We start from the raw sequence: 18405 nt of genomic DNA on the forward strand, positions 1-18405 counted from the left end.
CGGTTATAGCCATTTTCATGATTTCTTTCCCTGTTATAGCACCACCAAGTGGCCAATCGTCGAGATTTTTTTCATGTGTCCTGAAATTGAGCTCATAAACATGTGTCCCGAGTTTAGCGAAAATATCTCTTTCCGTTCACAAGTTATAGCCGTTTTAGTAAAAGTGGCTCCGGTCACATCGAACATTTTGGTTCCCCTTAGCGACCATGAATTGAAATTTCAACAAAAAAAAATTATGATTATTGATAGTCACTCTCCAGAGAATATTTGTGGTTTGGTTCCAATCAGGCCAAAAACCTAGGAGTAGTTCACAAAAGTAGGTTTTTCAAAAAAACTCAATTTACTCGAAAATGGTGCCTGAAGGGTACCAGCTAGGTAGGGTACCAGTACCAGAAGTACTACCAGCCCTCAAAGTTTCAAGTCTCTACGACTTATGGTTTGGGCTGCCCGATCAGTTTCAGATGGAGAATGCTGCATCATGGGAAAATTAACAATAACAATAGGGTTTCAGCACTATGTGCTTGAACTCCTAATAAAAAGGGTCTAAAAAAGGCCTATGAAAAAAAAACTACAGACCTTATGTAGCCCCGCCCCTTTTCAGCACTGTGCTCATTGTCTTTTGTCTTCCGGTCTGTATTTTCACAGCGATCCTGCGTATTTATGAATGCACGGCTCATTTTAAAATCTTCGCAGTCTACTGACATTTGTTAAGACATCTGCTTTAAACATTACAATCCTCATGATAACTTTCGTTAACTTTACATTAAGTAAATCCACTTCAAAAGCTAATTACTCCTGGACAGCAATGCCATTGAAATATAAAGAGCGATATGGCGCACATGCTAAGCTAATTTGGTGAAGTTCTGCGCAGAGCAGACCATTTTTAAGTAATTTAAGTAAGTCAACACACAGCTTACTATTAATAAAGAGACACTGCATTGACAAAGGTAATTCACGCACACACAATATATCTCTCTAATTAATTCAAACAAATGTAATCTTACCAAATTACTTTATCGATGTGTCTGATTTAAAGAGGGCAGAATGCTAGATCTAATGACACATAGACAAAATAACTGACAAAATAACCATCATTTTGATAATTTCAGTCTCCCCTTTCGCGTTGGGTGTTTCTTTGGTCTCCCCGTTGTGCTTTAAAATCGTTTAATGCACAGCTAGCTGTGGATTATCCCTTACTAATGTTAGTTATGTTCTGGTTATGAAAGGCTTTTGGGTAGAGGTTTGCTACTCAAGTTTGCGTCTTTGCAACGCTCATTGGTTTATTAAATTTATTAGGTAACTTGCTCAATAGACAATTACTGACTATTACTAATACTACTCTGGATCTGGATGGCCAGTTACTTTACAGAGATTATGTGTTTATCAGGCTACTAGGATGAAAACAATGCGATGTAACGGTCATTGATGGAAAGCAATGTGTTTGGTATGGTATTTTCCTGATACGCTGCAGTGATGCACATCTCTTTGCATATAGGATCCAATTTACCCAAGGTTTTAAATTACCCAGGTTGAACTACTTCAAGTTTTGGAGCCCTTAAATGTTTCATACTGTAGTTTGAGGTATTTTCAGTGATTTCACCAAACATGCCCCTTAGCAGTGGATACTTGATCTTTCTATATTTGTCTATGCTTCACATGTTGGAACAATAGGACATTGTAATACTTAAACAATCCAGGTGAGGTAAATCTTGGTTTTTGATGTGAATACAATGTGTGGAGAGAGCAAACACACTTTCCATTACACTTGTTTAAAACATGTAGTTACAATACTGCATATTTGAACTCTTTCTAGCTTCAGAAGCTGTTAAAATGAACATCTCTGAAACTGGTTCAAATATAGAATCTTATTTCTGCCGAGGAAGTTTCCAAAATTTGGTTGATTTGCATGCGTCTTGAGGAAGAAAGTTTATGCTTTCTCTCTTTTTATGTATATGACGCGTCATGCAGGTACTTGGGTTACTTTGCAGTCGTTGTCTGTTGTCCCGCTCGGTAAAAAAGACTGAAAATAGATAGATGAAATTAATAGAGGAGTACCGTAGTGATTAGGAATAAGACAAAAGCATGGGTTGAAAGATGGATTCATGATGTACTTGCTCATTATATAAATTTTGAATGAAAAAAGTTACAGTACACAATACTAACAGGAACCGTTAATAAAACATGGACATTGATGAATAGAATGAACATCATACCTGCCTGCAAATCCTTCCCAGCTCACTTACCAGTTCATAATTTATTGATATGCCCCACCACTCCCCCCAAAAAAACCAACAAACACTTGGATCCCCACAGTTTTTTAAATCACAACATATTTTTCTCTGGGATCAGTATTTCTGTCATAGCCCAGGAAATGTGAAAGAAGACATTCTGCTTCGTACCTGTATATGAGGACCTCATCATCTGAGCAGTTGTACTGTAGCTGGAACATTTTAACTCTGGGAGCAGTCTTGCTGACGGACCACTTGACCAAGGCAGACACAGCAGTCACCTCAGACACGGACACTGCTGTCTCTGGTGGGCTCTTGGGAGAGCCTTTACTAGTCCTTGAGCTGCCTGTAATGTCTGACAGACGGGACTTGGGTTGTGATGCCTGGCCTGTGCCATTGCTTATGTGGGGTAGCTGAATAATTGACAGCTCCACCGAAGCGGTTGATTCACCCGCCAGGTTGGCTGCAATGCAGGTGAAGGTCCCATAGTCCTTTGAAGTGGTTATTGGGATCTGCAGGGTCCCATTGCGGTACACCACAGTGCGGGAAGAGTTGCCCAGTAATCGATCATCAGGGGTCACCCAATGGATAGTTGGGGTGGGATCTCCTATGGCTTCGCACCGTAGACTGGCGGTCTGCCCCTCCAGAACAAGCATCCTGTGGGTGTGTTGAGTAATCAGTGGCTGCTCACACAAAAACTCATCCTCCCGAACACTCCAGAAGTAACGGCCCTTCAAGCCGGGAGGCGAGGCACAAGTCTCCAGGTCATCGTCTCGCTCTAGACGTCGGAACCAAAGCAATTCGCAGTTGCAGTGAAGCGGGTTCCCTCCTATGCTGAGTGACAGCTGAGGGATGAACGGTGTGGTCATCACCTCTGAATCCTGTGCTCTGGCAAAGATGGGATCCGGTGGAAGCTTCTGGAGCCGGTTAGAGGTGAGGTCCAAGCGGGCCAGCCTCTCCAGATCCACAAAGGTCCCCTCGGGAATGTAGTCCAACAAGTTATGGTCCAGGCTCAGCTGGTGCAGGTTGATCATCTGCCGGACTGAATGCCAGGGCAGAGTCTGAAGGTTGTTGTAGGACAAGTCCAGATCCTCAAGTGATGCGGCAAGGTCTTCAAACGCCCTCTCAGAGATGCGACCCAGTTGGTTGTTATTGAGGATAAGATGCTGCAGGCTGACCAGCCCTCGCAGGTCATCAGGGCCCAACTGAACTAAACGGTTGTTATCAATATGAAGAGAACGGAGGGTTTCCAGGTCCCCAAAGGAAAAGGGCTGAATGTAGCTGATTGTGTTGCGGGAGAGAGTAAGGTCCACCAAGTCTGTCATGTTGGCAAAGTCCTGCTGTGTAATTCGAAGGATGTAGTTTCCCCCTAATCGGAGCTCCACGGTGCTGCGGTCTATATCATCTGGCACAAAGAGCAGGCCTTTAGCTGGGCACAGGGTCCCAAGCGACTCAGACAGGTTCTGGCACACACAGTACTTGGGGCACGCTCGGGCCATCATCACAGCCATACCCAGGACCAGCATCTGATAGAGCATGTGGTCCATGGTAGATTCACATGAAGGGACCTGGAGGACAACAACACACAAGGAACAATCAGTATCATGAAATAGAGGGTCATTTATGATTTCATTCAGTGTCTTTGAATCAGGTTACTGTGACAGATGTTAAGAAGCAAAAGAGGACTTGTGCATAAGCAGTAACTTTCTAGAATCACTCAGTGAATACTGATCAGCTATACAGATGGTAACCACACTGTAGCAAGGTTCAGATGTTATGGGAAGAAGGAGGCAGGAACCGTCGAACATTCAAACAATTTTAATAATAAAATAAAATATAACAAAAACAAAAGTATAAGCCAGCAGCCCCCCATGGACGACTACAGGCCACACAAAACAGAAACAAAACACAACGTAAAATCAGGCCTGTTCCTCTCTCGATCTCCTCTGTTATCGCTCCACCTTTTATGCTTCTGCTCCTCCGTGAAAGATACGTGACCAGTGCGTCGCGCAGGTGTCGCTCATCAGTAATCACGCCACCGGCCTCGTGCCATTCTCCCACGGCCCTCGGCCTCGTCCTGCTAGCCACACACACTTATGCAGATTAAGTACTTATGTATACTCCCGATTGTATATATCTTTATATATAACCCCGAGTTTTGATCAGGATCAGGATCCGAGTCAATGAATATTAAGTCTACATTTGAACATCTACATTCTTTTCCTTTTAATGGCGGTTGGAAAACCCACTTGAAGGTGCATACCGCCACCTTCTTCACATTACATTTACATTACATTTCTTCATTTAGCAGAAGCTTTTATCCAAAGCGACTTACAAATGAGAACAATAGAAGCAGTAAAACTAACAGTAGGACAACAATATGCAAGTGCTATGACCCTTCTCAGTTTAATCTAACGCAGGACATGTACATTTTTTTTTGTAATAAATAGAATAGAAGAGAAAGTGTTAGTATTACTGGAACAAGTGCTGTCGAAAAAGATACGTCTTCAGCCGTTTCTTTAAAATGGCTACGGACTCAGCTGCTCTGGTTGAGTTAGGCAAGTCATTACACCAGCAGGGGATAGTCAAGGTAAAGGTCTGAGAAAGAGATTTTTTTGTCTCTTTGAAATGGCACCACAATCACTTGCAGAGCGCAAGTTTCTGGATGGCACATAAGTCTGAAGTAATGAGTTTAGGTAAAAAAGAGAGCAGAGCCAGTGGTTGTTCTGTAGGCAAATGTCAGTGACTTGAATTTGATACTTCACAAAACCTGTGTGACAGCTGACGTAAAATAAAGGATCTGGCTTAGGATAGCCGATGTTGATCAGTTATATGCTTAATTTGACCCGATACCAAACCTGGGACATTCCTAATAATGTGTTACAAGTGTGCAGGATGCAATATATCAGTCCAGAGCTGTGTGAGATTGTAAAGCCTGTGTCTTCTACAGCAAGTTAATGTTATTACAACTTGATTGTCGTGAAATCCAATTTAAATGAGGAGAGCCACATTTGCATCCAAATGATAATTAATCTACACAGAACCAAAGGCCAAAGTGCATCATTTTATATACACTGAAAAGTTTGCGTCAGAAGTTTGTCACTCAGTGTAGAACATGTAGATGTCTTTGTTTGAACAATGAACTTCACATTCTGTATTGTATGTTGCTTTAAAAAAGCCTATATAGTGTATTTTCAGAGTGTTTTTCTGCTGAGTTGCACCCAATGCTCTTGAAGAGATTTCCACGACGCATGCGCGAGAACTGAGAAGAGGACGTTCTTCTTCTACTACTTCTTGTTCAGTTCTCGCGCATGCGTCGTGGAAATCTCTTGAACTCTCGTCTCAAGGCCCACAAGGAAGTAATGGAATAGTCAAATAAAGTCGTTATTTATGGGGTTTTTTCGCATAAAAAGTAGTCTCGTCGCTTGATAAACTTATAGTTGAGCCACTGTAGGCACATGGAATATTTAAACATGTTCTTTAATGACTTTCTGGGCCGTCAAGTTTCATTCCCTTAGGCAACCTATGTTGCAGTGATCCCCCTCTCAGATTTAATCAAAAATATCTTCATTTGTGTTCCGAAGTCTTACGGGGTCGGTACAGCATGGGGGTGAGTAATTAATGACTTAATTTTCATTTTTGTGTGAACTAACCCTTTAACACTACTCAGATTTAATCTTGCAAATACAAAGGTGGAAAAAAACTGCAATCAAACAAGAATTGTCCCTAATTCATTGGTCATTGCCAGATGGGTATGTCCTCATTAAAACTTCATGCACACTGTTGGGATAGAGCGAGTGAGTGCTGCGTAACCGACTGTACAGGGCTGTTGGCGAGAGTATAAATGAGTCTTCAGACGAGATCAACCGTAAAGAGCGTTGTTGAGATGCTGCTGTCTTTAATTATTTACATGATCAGCCCCAGTTGTCTGCCTGGGGACGAGGCCTTACACAATAACAGCCCCGTTCAACACATTAGCCTTTGGAGTGCTTTAGGGCTGTCAAAATGGCAGAAAAGCTAAATTCGAATTTCTTTCTGAAATATTAGCAAAATTCTAATTATATTCTAATTCTAAAGGCAATACTTTAAAAAAGTACTAAATTGTCTCCTATGCCCACAAGAGGACGCAAGCAAGCACAATAAGCAAATATAAACCAAATCAAGCATCGCATCTTTTATTGAAATGCAATGACATTCACTTTTTAAAGTGCATTAACTTTTGAAACAATTGTTCTTAAATCAAAATTTAATTTTCCTTAATGTGCATGTAAGGAAAATTAGGTTACAATGGTGCATAAAACTGTGTTCCCTTTCGAGAGGTATCTCGTATTGCGTACGTTAACTTACGCTATGGCAAAACTCCTTTTCTCGAGAATATTGAAGCAAATTTTTTAAAACACAGTGCAGCTGCAGAGTAGACATACAGCTGAGTGCCTTAGCTCGCTCATTGGCTTGTGCTGCGGCAACTGCATGAACCTATGGCAAGTCGGCTAGGATGTGCGAACCAATCAGGACGCTTCGCGCCCATGTGCATCCCGCCAGAATGGGCGTGGCTTATAGCTATATAAACCCCCATTTCGCCATAGAAATCAGATTTAATCTCCTTCAGCAAGTTTCACTTTGCTGACCTCCGGATGAGAAGCCTCGCTGGAGTACCTGTTTTTAACATTCCTGTCGAAAATACCACTCACGCAGAGTGTCTCTGCACTCACGGCCTCTGCACTTTATAATAATAATGTAGCCTACCGCGTTTGATGGCTTATAACATTTTTACATGATTGCAGGTAAATTACAAGTACCGTATTTTCCGCACTATAAGGCGCACCGGATTATAAGGCGCACCTTCAATGAACGACCTATTTTAGAACATTAACTGTATATAGGGCGCACCGGATTATAAGGCGCATAAGATACTGCAGTCAAAGGTTTGACTGGGTTTGCGTTATGCATCCACTAGATGTGCTATTTAATGTGCTATTAGTGCAATTAGTAAGTAGTATTAATAAAGATGCGTTTATTAGTAAGCGTGAGCGCGCTGGGGCGGGCACGTAACTTACATTCGTAGCCTGACTCATATGAGTATTCATGTGCAGCGGCTCGCTGACAGCGATGGCACGCTGATTCATATATGACGCCCCGGTTACCTTGGCTTGAACGGGGAACGTTTTCTGAGAGCTTTGTAGCGAGAGCGCGGCGTCGGAGGCGAGGCGTTTATTAGTAAGCGTGAGCGCGCTGGGGCGGCCACGTAACTTACATTCGCAGCCTGACTCATATGAGTATTCATGTGCGGCAGCTCGCTGACAGCAACAGCAGGCTGTTTTGAATGAGACGACCCGGTTACTGTGAACGGGGAACGCTTTATGAACATTCTGTGACGCGCGAGCAGCGCCGGGGACAGTGTGTCTGTTCGTATATCTGTTAGTAAGAGTGAGCGCTCGTGAGCGGGCACGTGACTTACACACATAACCTGATTTATACGAGGTTGAACTGGCCGTGTGACAGAGCGGGCATAAGATGGACACGAGCGCGAGTTCGCGGGCGAATTTAATAACGCGGAGCTTTATTAACCAATTGATCCAATTAACCAATTGATCCATATATAAGGCGCTCCGGATTATATGGCGCACTGGTCGTTTTTTGAGAAAATTAAAGGCCTTTAAGTGCGCCTTATAGTGCGGAAAATACGGTAACGTTAAATAGCCTATAGCCTAGGCCTACTGTATCATTTCATTTGTGTTTTTTGACTGTAATGTAAACATTACAAAATGCCAGATGACATGAATAAAGTTACATGTACATCGCATTATTTCGTAACAATGTCCGTTATGATGTCGTTAGACATGATTATTGCAATTTAACATAATAGTTTAAATATTGCGCTCATTTACACTATTTACAACGTGTAGGCTTATTTATGTCCTGATAATTATGTGAGATATTGACAACTGTTCTCATGATAATCCCAGTAATCAACTTTAACAGTGAAAGCCTGACAGAGTGGGACTTTTGTCCGGTTCCTTGCGCGGTCAGATTCTCTTTTCCTTTTCCTAGTCTCTTCCGACAGAGTTTTCTTTGCTTTTTCCATTGTCGAGTATCACGTCTGAAATGTGCGTAAGTGTCTTCGTGCTTCATGTTGTTGTTGATGTGTGGGACGTCGTTGCCATAAATCATGTTGTGATTCTCGCGAGATTTGTCGGGGGCGATCCTCTCAATTTTGCATTGCTGGTTTTTCGAGCGGCGTCCTCCCCAAGCTTTAGTACCAGGATGATTCGCCCTACTATGAGTTTGTTTACCACTGAAATGACTTTGAAGCTGTTATATTAAGGTACAATTCTTGCATAGTGTGCCTTTAACTCTGACCGATGAGCAGGTTTGGTCAAGTGTGTCGTTGCACGATTTTTGCATCCAACTGAGAGGGTTTTCATCAGCAGGAAGAGCCTTTTCATGTCACTTTTCACATTAACAAAGCAATCCAGCACTGTATACTGGATAAGCTAACAGAAACACACCGCGTAAGTTACATCATCAACATATCTTGCGCGCCTCTCGACACACCAGAAATTCAAATGTGCAGAGTATTTTTTTTAAATTCGAAGAATATTCAAAATTCACATTTTTATTTGACAGCCCTTGAGTGCTTTCACGTCTGCCTCCAGGAACATGTTGCCATGTTCATCTAAAATGTCCTGTAAATATCACCCCAATTTTTGAGAAAAAAGATCTGTAAAATACTGATGGGACTGTCATCTGTTAGCAGTAACACCTGACCTTTAGTAGCTGTTTGCCAGGCAACAATCAGCAGATTCAGGTGTATAAGGAGAAAACGTGACATTTCTCTCTCTCTCTCGCTAATTTCTTCACTTTCAGTGAAATAACCCTTTCATGAGGCCACACACAGAAACCTTGACTAACATGATAAGTGGGATTATATGCTCCAAGAGTGTAGGATAAGCCCCTTTAAACTCTATCTCTTCAGAACAACGTCTCCACCAGCAGAAAATCCCATCCAGCACATTCAATTTTCGGGTGACAGAAAGTCCCGTCCCACTTCAGTGAGCAGCTTTATAGCCCACCAGGATCTCACAGGGGTTGTGGAAACACAAATATTCATTATGTAATGTGATTAGTGTCAGTGACAGTAAGAGCACAATTACTGAATCCACAGTACAAAGTATAAGTGTCACTAACTGATCATAATACTAATAATAATTCAGAGACCGCATGTCACACTCAACACAAGAACAAAACCTGCAGATCTCTCATACAGAGGAACAGGATGTCAGTAGCATTATTAAAGGAAAATTCCGGCGCAAAATGAACCTAGGGGTTAATAACACATGGGTATCAGGTTTGCAGGTAGGGACCCTCATTATGCTACTGTGTTAGTGTGGGGCTATTTTGAGCCTTGTTAGTGGTATTAACAAGCGATTTTTATTTTTACTATCTCTATGCCCTATATACTAGCGTTATAAGCTAATCTGTGGTTTGAGCTAAAACTGGGTACATTCGATTATCATGGAAACACATCCCAGAGAACGGTTGACTCGGTACCCATGTGTTATTAACCCCTAGGTTCATTTTTTGCCGGAATTTTCCTTTAAATTATTAGAATATAATTTTTTTTTTTTTTTAACAGAGCGTTTCAGACTGAGGGTAGCAGATCCCAAAATTGAAATTTGAAACTTGAAAAATAGGCATAATGTGGTCACTTTAAAGGAGATGCAGTACTACAACAGTACTGAGTGTTCAGACAATGTCACAATGAAAATAATAAAATAATAATTTGTGTATTTGTGCATTAATGAGTGTTTTTCTGCATAAATTAACTTAATTGACATAAGTGACATTTAAGAAAGGTTAAAACAACATAAAATGGCATGCTATGAGCCGAGGATCCCAAGCAAGGAATGAAAACAGAGCAGCTGAGCTTGAGTTTGTGCTTCCACCTCCAGACCGCTGAACAGGCGTAGGCAGAGCAAACAAAACGCTGCTGAAGAGTGTTAATAAACTATCAATAGACTTACGAACATGTGCTCCATTATCATGAGCAGAGCTGTTGCTAAGAGGAGAAAATACTCTCAGTGGCCTCGCTTTTACTCTAATATTAGATCATTTCTGTGTGCTGAGCTACACCATAATGTATCCCCCCGCTCCTCTTAAAGGGAACGAACCCTTAACACTGGATTATTTATCAAACCCACAACACTAAATTACTTATCAAACCCTCAACACTAGATTACTTAACGGACCCTCAACAATAGATTACTTATCAAACCCTCAACACTAGATTACTTATCGAATCCTCAACACTGGATTACTTAAACCCTCAACACTGGATTACTTATCAAACCCTCAACACTAGATTACTTATCGAATCCTCAACACTGGATTACTTAACAAACCCTCAACACTGGATTACTTATTAAACTCTCAAAACTGGATTACTTATCAAACTCTCAACACTAGATTACTTATCAAATCCTCAACACTAGATTACTTAACGAACCCTCAGCACTAGATTACTTATCAAACCCTCAGCACTAGATTACTTATCAAACCCTCAACACTAGATTACTTATCAAACCCTCAACACTAGATTACTTAATGAACCCTCAACACTGGATTACTTATTAAACCCTCAACACTGGATTACTTATTAAACCCTCAACACTGGATTACTTATTAAACCCTCAACACTAGATAATTTATCGAACCCTCAACACTATGTGAGGACGTGGTTTACCGAACTCCTCGCCAACACTATTAAGAAATATAGAAGCAGCAATTTAATGTAAATACCTTGTATCACGCTTATTATTGAATCCAAGGCGTCGTACCAGGCTTGACATTTTGACCTAACGCTCGCTGAAAATGTCTCAAAACCCCCGAAAAGCGCCTGATACAAGGGCTAGCTCCAAGGCTAGCCCAGAGGCTAACGCTACACCGGATGCTGTACCTAACGCCGCACTTGACCGCGGACCCGGACATGAGGCCATCCTCCTAGCAATCGCCGTGCTAAGGACGGAATTGCTCACTAAAGCAGAGACACAATCCGCTGAAATTCAGAACCAGGTTGACCAGTTAAGAGCAGAAATTATACTAGCCAACGATAATGCTAACGCCAAGAGTGAAGCCCTAGATAAACGGGTGGTCGCACTCGAGTCTGCAGCCAACAGCCACTCCGATCTGATTGCTGCTCTGGAGCGGGACATGGCTAACGTGCAGAGGGAGCTTTTTACCCAGAAAGCACGAAATGAGGACCTGGAGGCACGGTCGCGTCGCAATAACCTGTGTATTACCGGGATAAAGGAAAGACGGGAGGACGGGAAGCGTGCAACGGATTTTATATCTCAGTGCCTGAAGGAGACGCTTGGTCTCGATAAGCCCCCTTTACTGGGCCGGGCACACCGTAGGCTGCGCATGAGACCGGGTAACAGTGACCCGCCGAGAGGCTTTGTCATCAGATGCCATTATTACCAGGAGAAGGAGGAAATACTAAGGAAAGCCGGGCAGATGAAACAGCTGACTACGGGGGGCGGCGATAAGATCCGCATCCAACCAGACTACACACAGGCAGTGTCCAAGCAGCAGGCAGAGTTCAATGAAGTACGGGGCCTATTAAGGAGTTGTGAGGGAATCCACTACGGCCTGTGGTACCCGGCGGAGCTGAGGATAACGACGTCAGATGGTGTACGCACAAGCTTTAAAGATCCAAAACAGGCCAAGGATTTCATAATGGTAAACCTGAAGCGTGCAACCTAAAGGTGTGACAGCGCAGATCGAGTGACATACTTTTCCATGGTTTCTTACATCGGATCCAGAGGTATGTTTGACCAACGTTATCCGAATTATCATCCTGATAAAGACTTTAAGAAAAGGGGATTTTAATATATCCAATCACCAGCTAAAGACCGTCAGCAAAGGCGTAAATTTACGACAAACTCTGTTTTGGGCGGATTTGGCCTTGATAACACATAACTTGTTGATTTAAAATGTATATTTCCTCCACTGTTCTTTTTTGGCCCAAGGCCTTGTTGGCATGACTGGACGGTTTTGAAACTCCATCGAAAGTTAATGTTGTTCTATTGGATCCATTATGCACCAGAAAATTTTTACATAAAAACAAACTCACATAAAGTGTAATATAAAAAAGGTGCTAGATTGGACATTTAGGGAGTGTGTACTATATTTGGTTACAGTTAAGATTAGCTGCAACATGTTATTCTGTTATTAATATAGTTTTGGTGGGACTCGGTCTCACAAGGTAAGCTTTATGTTGTGCGATAATATACGACTGGGGGAGTATGCAGCCTTTCGTTCGGGGAGAGGCCAGCAATGGAGTTATATGTTTGATTTTGTGTTTTTGTATTTTCTGTTGTTTTTGTGTTTTTTATTATTGGTTTTAATTCCACAATGTCTAAACAGAGATCTGTCAGTTGTGAAAAGGCTTTACGATCAGGTCGTTTCTAGACAGGCTGCTGTCAGGTCATTTCAGATACTAGAATATGGCGAGAAATAAGTTTAGTGGTTCGGGGTGGGCAAACACTAAATTCACGAACTGGAATATCAAAGGGCTTAATCACCCAGTAAAGCCTAGTAAGGTATTTTTTTATTTATTAAAGCTGGAAAAAGACATAGCATTCTTAACCGAGACACACTTGCTTGATAAGGATCACTCCAGACTTAAGAGAGGGGGCTTTTCACAGATTTTTCACTCCAAATTTAACGCTAAATGCATTCTTATCTACAGGGAAGATAGAGACGGTCGGTTTATTATTGTTCAAGGACATTTATTTAACTTACCAGTAGTACTGGCCTGCGTCTATGCTCCAAACTGGGATAATGCTACATTTTTTACTGACTTTTTCTCACTCCTTCCAGAATTAAACAGTCACCAATTGGTTCTTGGGGGAGATCTAAACTGTGTTTTGGATCCCACTATGGACCGTTCTAGGGTTGTACCGAGAACACTAAGTAAATCAGCAGAGACTATTAACGCTTTTCTCCAAGCACATTGGGGTGATTGATGCATGGAGATATAGAAATCCGGTTTCTAGACAGTATTCTATTTTTTCTCCAGTACATAATTCGTATTCCGGGTTAGATTATTTTTTGCTGGACAAGAAACTCCTCCACCTGCTGAGGTCTAGTGAATATGATAGTATTGTTATCTCTGACCATAGCCCAGTAACAATGGTGCTCTGCTTTCCAGATAACGAGCCTCCACAACGCAATTGGAGACTTAACCCACGTCTTTTGTTTGATGAAGATTTTGTTAACTTCCTATCCGCCTAAATCGACTTCTTTCTAGAAACAAACCAATCACCAGACACTAGCCACTCAAACCTGTGGGAGGCAATGAAAGCATATTTACGTGGTCAGATAATATCTTGTAAGCATGAACAGAAAACGGTCAGCACGCCTTAATGAGTTGATCTCTTTGATAGGGGATGTTGATCATACAAATTCTGAAGCTCCATCTGCGGCTCTTTGTAAAGAGAGAATAGGTTTGTTAACAGAATTCGATACTCTCGCATCTGGAGTAGCTGAGGAGCTCTATCTTAAATCTCGTCAGGAATTTTACGAGCATGGGGAACGAGCCAGCAAACTACTAAGCCATCAGCTAAGGCAATCCACAGAGGCTAGATTTATAGCAGAGATTAACTCTCCAGAAGGGATAAGCACAGATCAAAAAAGCATAAATAAACAATTCAGAAAATTCTATGAAGATCTCTAAGCCACTGAAAATTGGGATAGCACTAAGTTAGCTCAGTTTTTCGATGGTCTCGAGTTCCCAACCATAGGCCGACAAGACAGGGCAGATCTTGATAGTAACATTTCAGCAGCCGAAATTGATCGGGCAATTAAAAAAATGAAGAGCGATAAAGCTCCGGGCCCTGATGGCTTGCCTATTGAATTTTTAAAGAAATTCTCAGTTAAACTAACCCCTCTTTTAAAAAAAGGAAATACCGAGGCATTGGAGCGTAAGACTCTCCCTCCCACAATGACCCAGGCCACTATCTCAGTCCTTCTTAAGAAAGGAAAAGACCCTCTGAATTGTGAGTCATTTCAGCCTATAAATCTACTGTGCTGTGATTACAAAATCTTGACCAAGGTTCTGGCTAGTAGATTGGAGTCTGTTATGCATACAGTGATACATCCAGATCAGACTGGTTTTATTACTGGGCGGCAGCTTTTTGGCAACATACGGAGGCTTTTTAATATTATTTACTCCCCGGAAACTCCACCTACAGCAGAGGTTTTGCTCTCCCTCGATGCTCATAAAGCGTTTGATCGGATTGAGTATGAGTATATGCTACCCCGCAGGCCTCCGTCCATACTAATAAAAAAATCTCCAACTATTTTCCTATAGGTAGACAGGGCTGTCCATTGAGCCCATTTCTGTTTGACCTCACCATCGAACCACTAGCAGTTGCACTTAGGAGTGCCGAGGAGATCACGGGTGTTATCAGGGGGGGCCAAAATCACAAATTGTCTCTATATGCGGACGACTTGATACTGTACCTGTCTGATCCTTGCACCTCTATTCCTAAGGCATTAGAAATGATCTCTAACTTTGGAGACATTTCAGGCTACAAAATCAACCTTACTAAGAGTTTGCTCTTTCCTATTAACGACCAGGCTCGACAGATGTCTTTTGAGGCATATTAACTAAAAGAAACTTGCGACACTTTTACTTATCTTGGCGTTTCAGTAACTAGCAACTACAGGGATTTATTCAAGCATAACTTTAAACCAGCCCTGGAAAGGGCCAAACAGGACATTTCCCGTTGGTCAGCGCTGCCCATATCACTTGCTGGCAGGGTTAATTCTGTCAAGATGATAATTATGCCCAGGTTCTTATTTTTGTTTAATACAATACCTGTTTTTATCCCAAAGTCTTTTTTCAAAGAGCTTGATAAATCTATTTCTACCTTTATCTGGAACAAGACCATCCCACGAATAAGGAGGTCACATCTGGAGAAACAGAAAAAGGCGGGAGGCTTGGCACTACCAAATTTTTTACAATATTACTGGGCAGCTAATATTCATAAATTAATATATTGGGTCTCTGCGTCTAACGAGGGGGGTGGACCTGTATGGGTTAAAATGGAACAACATTCCGCTCATCCCTACCTTCTTTAGTATGTGCGCCATTGCCACTCAGTAAGCAGCGCCTTACAAATAATCTTATTGTGAGTGGCTCACTTCGAATATGGTCCCAATTCAGGACCCACTTCAAACATAGACAGGCTATGTCCTCTCTCCCAATCTCGGCCAACGCACTCTTTCCACCCTCACTCATGGATACAGTATTTAAGTCATGGTCCAGGAATGGTCTGAAACGGGTGAAGGATCTTTTTAAGGATGGTGTGTTCATGTCATTTGAGCAGCTGGTAAATGAGTATAATATCCCCAGTTCGCATTATTTGGTATTAGGTATCAGCAGGTGCGCGTCTTTGTTCGGAAACATTTCTCTTCCTTTCCGTTATCCTCGTCAAATAACTGGATAGAGGAGTGGTTGGAGGGGGATCTAAATCAAAGGGGAGGAGTGAGTAGTTTATATGAGGATATTCAGATGATCGCCTCGCCGTCACTTAGTCATATTAGGGCAGGATGGAAGGGAGAACTAGGATTTAGACTGTCGGACAACTCTGGGAAAGCGCAATTAAGAGAATACATTCAACTTCGATTTGCATCAGACATGGTTTGCTTCAGTTTAAGGTGCTCCATAGGCTTAATTTATCTAGGAGTAAGCTTGCCAGGATATATCCAGATGTCGACCAGACTTGCTCCCGATGCCGTCAGGCTCCGGCTACCCTCTATCATATGTTCTGGGCTTGCCCAAAGTTAATACAGTTTTGGTCTTTAATTTTTGACACTTTTTCTTACATTTGTGACAGAGAGAGCAGGGCGGAGCACACTTGGCAGGGGACCAGGGCGGAGCACACTTGGCAGGGGACGAGGGCATAGGAGGCTCAGGTGAAGATAGCACCGACAAGGTCCATGTCAGCGCCCTCTCAGGGTACCTACTGCCCCCCCCCCCCCCCCAAAAAATACTTGGGGAAATCCACGGGAGGAACCTCCTGGCTGTAACTGGGTTCAAGAGTGACCTCCCAGAGCTTGAAGGACACAGGTAAGACGAGGCGCAGAGGCGGGGCCGGCAGGGCGAGGCGCAGAGGCGGGGCCGGCAGGGCGAGGAGTCTGGTTACGCTCACCGGAGCCTGGCGAGCCGAACGAGTCCTCCTTCTCCTCTTCCTGCGACGGCGAGTCACTGGGCTAGATACCCTCACTTGGCTAGATTCACTCACTTGGTTTGATTCAGCACTGGACGCACTTGTCTCACTTGATTCGGCACTTGATTCACTTGACTTGGCACTTGACTCACTTGATTCGACACTTGACTCACTTGACTCGCCACTTGACTCACTTGACTCGTTACTTGACTCACTTGACTCGGCACTTGACTCACTTGACTCGGCACTTGATTCACTTGACTCGGCACTTGATTCACTTGACTCGGCACTTGACTCACTTGACTCACTTGATTCGGCACTTGACTCACTTGACTCACTTGACTCGGCACTTGACTCACTTGACTCGGCACTTGACTCACTTGATTCGGCACTTGACTCACTTGACTCGGCACTTGATTCACTTAACTCGGCACTTGACTCACTTGGCTCGGCACTTGATTCACTTGACTCGGCACTTGACACACTTGATTCGGCACTAGACTCACTTGACTCAGCACTTGATTCACTTGACTCGGCACTTGACTCACTTGACTCGGCACTTGACTCACTTGACTCGGCACTTGGCTCACTTGACTCGTGAAGCGCGGGTTCGGCTGAGCAGGCGTGAAGCGCGGGCTTGTGGAGCGTGGTCTCGGCAGAGCTGAAGTGAAGCGCGGGCTTGTGGAGCGTGGTCTCGGCACAGCTGAAGTGAAACGTGGGTTCGGCTGAGCAGACGTGAAGCGCGGGCTTGTGGAGCGTGGTCTCGGCAGAGCTGAAGTGAAGCGCGGGTGCGGGCGAGACCGGGCTGACGTGAAGCGCAGGCTCTCGCAGTTTGTCCTCCACGCCCACGGTAAACGAAGAGCCGCCCCACAACAGGGCCAAGTCGATATACCACTCTAAAGACCCGTGCGGATCATGTTCGGGCATCTGAGACCCGAGAGGTTCCGATAATCCCCCGCGGAAGAAGATCTTCAAGCACTGTGTGCTCATTTCTGTGTCATAATCCTCGATGGCGTGATTCTCCTGGCGAAGACGGAGAATCTGGACGTCGACTGGACTCCAGAAAGGCATGGCTGCTGGATCACGATTTGGTGAGTTCTTCTGTAAGAACTCATGTCAGCCCTGTATCCAGTCTTGCTTGTTGTAAAGTTTGTAGTTTGTTAATTAAAGCGTGTGCTGCAGTTGGATCCTGCCTCATCTTTACTTCAACCGCACTGCGTTACATCAGGTTTTTTTTTATTTATTTTTTATGATTTACACTGTCATTTATTATTATGTATGTTGGGGTTGCTGTATAGGGACTTGTTAAGTGTTTCATAAATGTTTACAATTCAAAACTCAATAAAAATATTTGAATAAAAAACCCTCAACACTAGACAGGGCTGGACTGGGACTAAAAATCGGCCTGGGCATTTTGGCCCAGACTGGCCCACTACATATAATCATAAACACAACCGATCTTTTTACGCCCCTGAATATGTATACGAACTCATATTAAAACCACTAATGCCAAGTAGCCTAATGAGTGAGTAGGAATGAGTAAAAATTAATTTTAAAATACAATCGAACTACTCCACAATGATGAATCCTAAAACAATTTTCTATGCTTGAAAGAGATAAACACATGATCTTTTATTTTGGCGGAAAACATGGTTTACAAACGCGTCTCATTACAATTCTAGTAAAATGCATAATCGTCAACTATGCAGATGTGTAAATAATGCGTAAATGGGTAATGGGTTCCAACACTCATCGCCTCAGTGTTCTGAAAGTTGCCTAGTTCTGCTTACCACAGTTCTCTACACTCACTCATTCTCTCCTGATCCTCCTCAATATCCTCATCAGACACTTGAAGGACCCGTTTCTTTTTTTCACGCTATTTCTCTGCAAATTCCTACATTCGTTTCTTCTCCATCTCTGACTATTTTTACAGAATGCAC

General features: G+C 42.9%; 1 protein-coding gene across 1 annotated transcript in view; it reads right to left on the reverse strand.

The window, feature by feature from the left end:
* The window catches only part of lrfn2b (leucine rich repeat and fibronectin type III domain containing 2b), a 48706-nt gene that overhangs the window by 22645 nt on the left and 7656 nt on the right, over positions 1-18405 (reverse strand). The window contains exon 2 of the mRNA XM_077221218.1: positions 2400-3796. Coding sequence (XP_077077333.1) covers positions 2400-3775 — 1376 coding nt within the window. The 5' untranslated portion in view covers positions 3776-3796. The remainder of the gene's footprint in view (positions 1-2399; positions 3797-18405) is intronic.

This window comes from Siphateles boraxobius, unplaced genomic scaffold (genome assembly GCF_051911475.1).
Source record: "Siphateles boraxobius isolate OS27281-9 unplaced genomic scaffold, OSU_SipBor_1 8, whole genome shotgun sequence".
In the NCBI taxonomy this organism is placed as follows: Eukaryota; Metazoa; Chordata; class Actinopteri; order Cypriniformes; family Leuciscidae; genus Siphateles; species Siphateles boraxobius.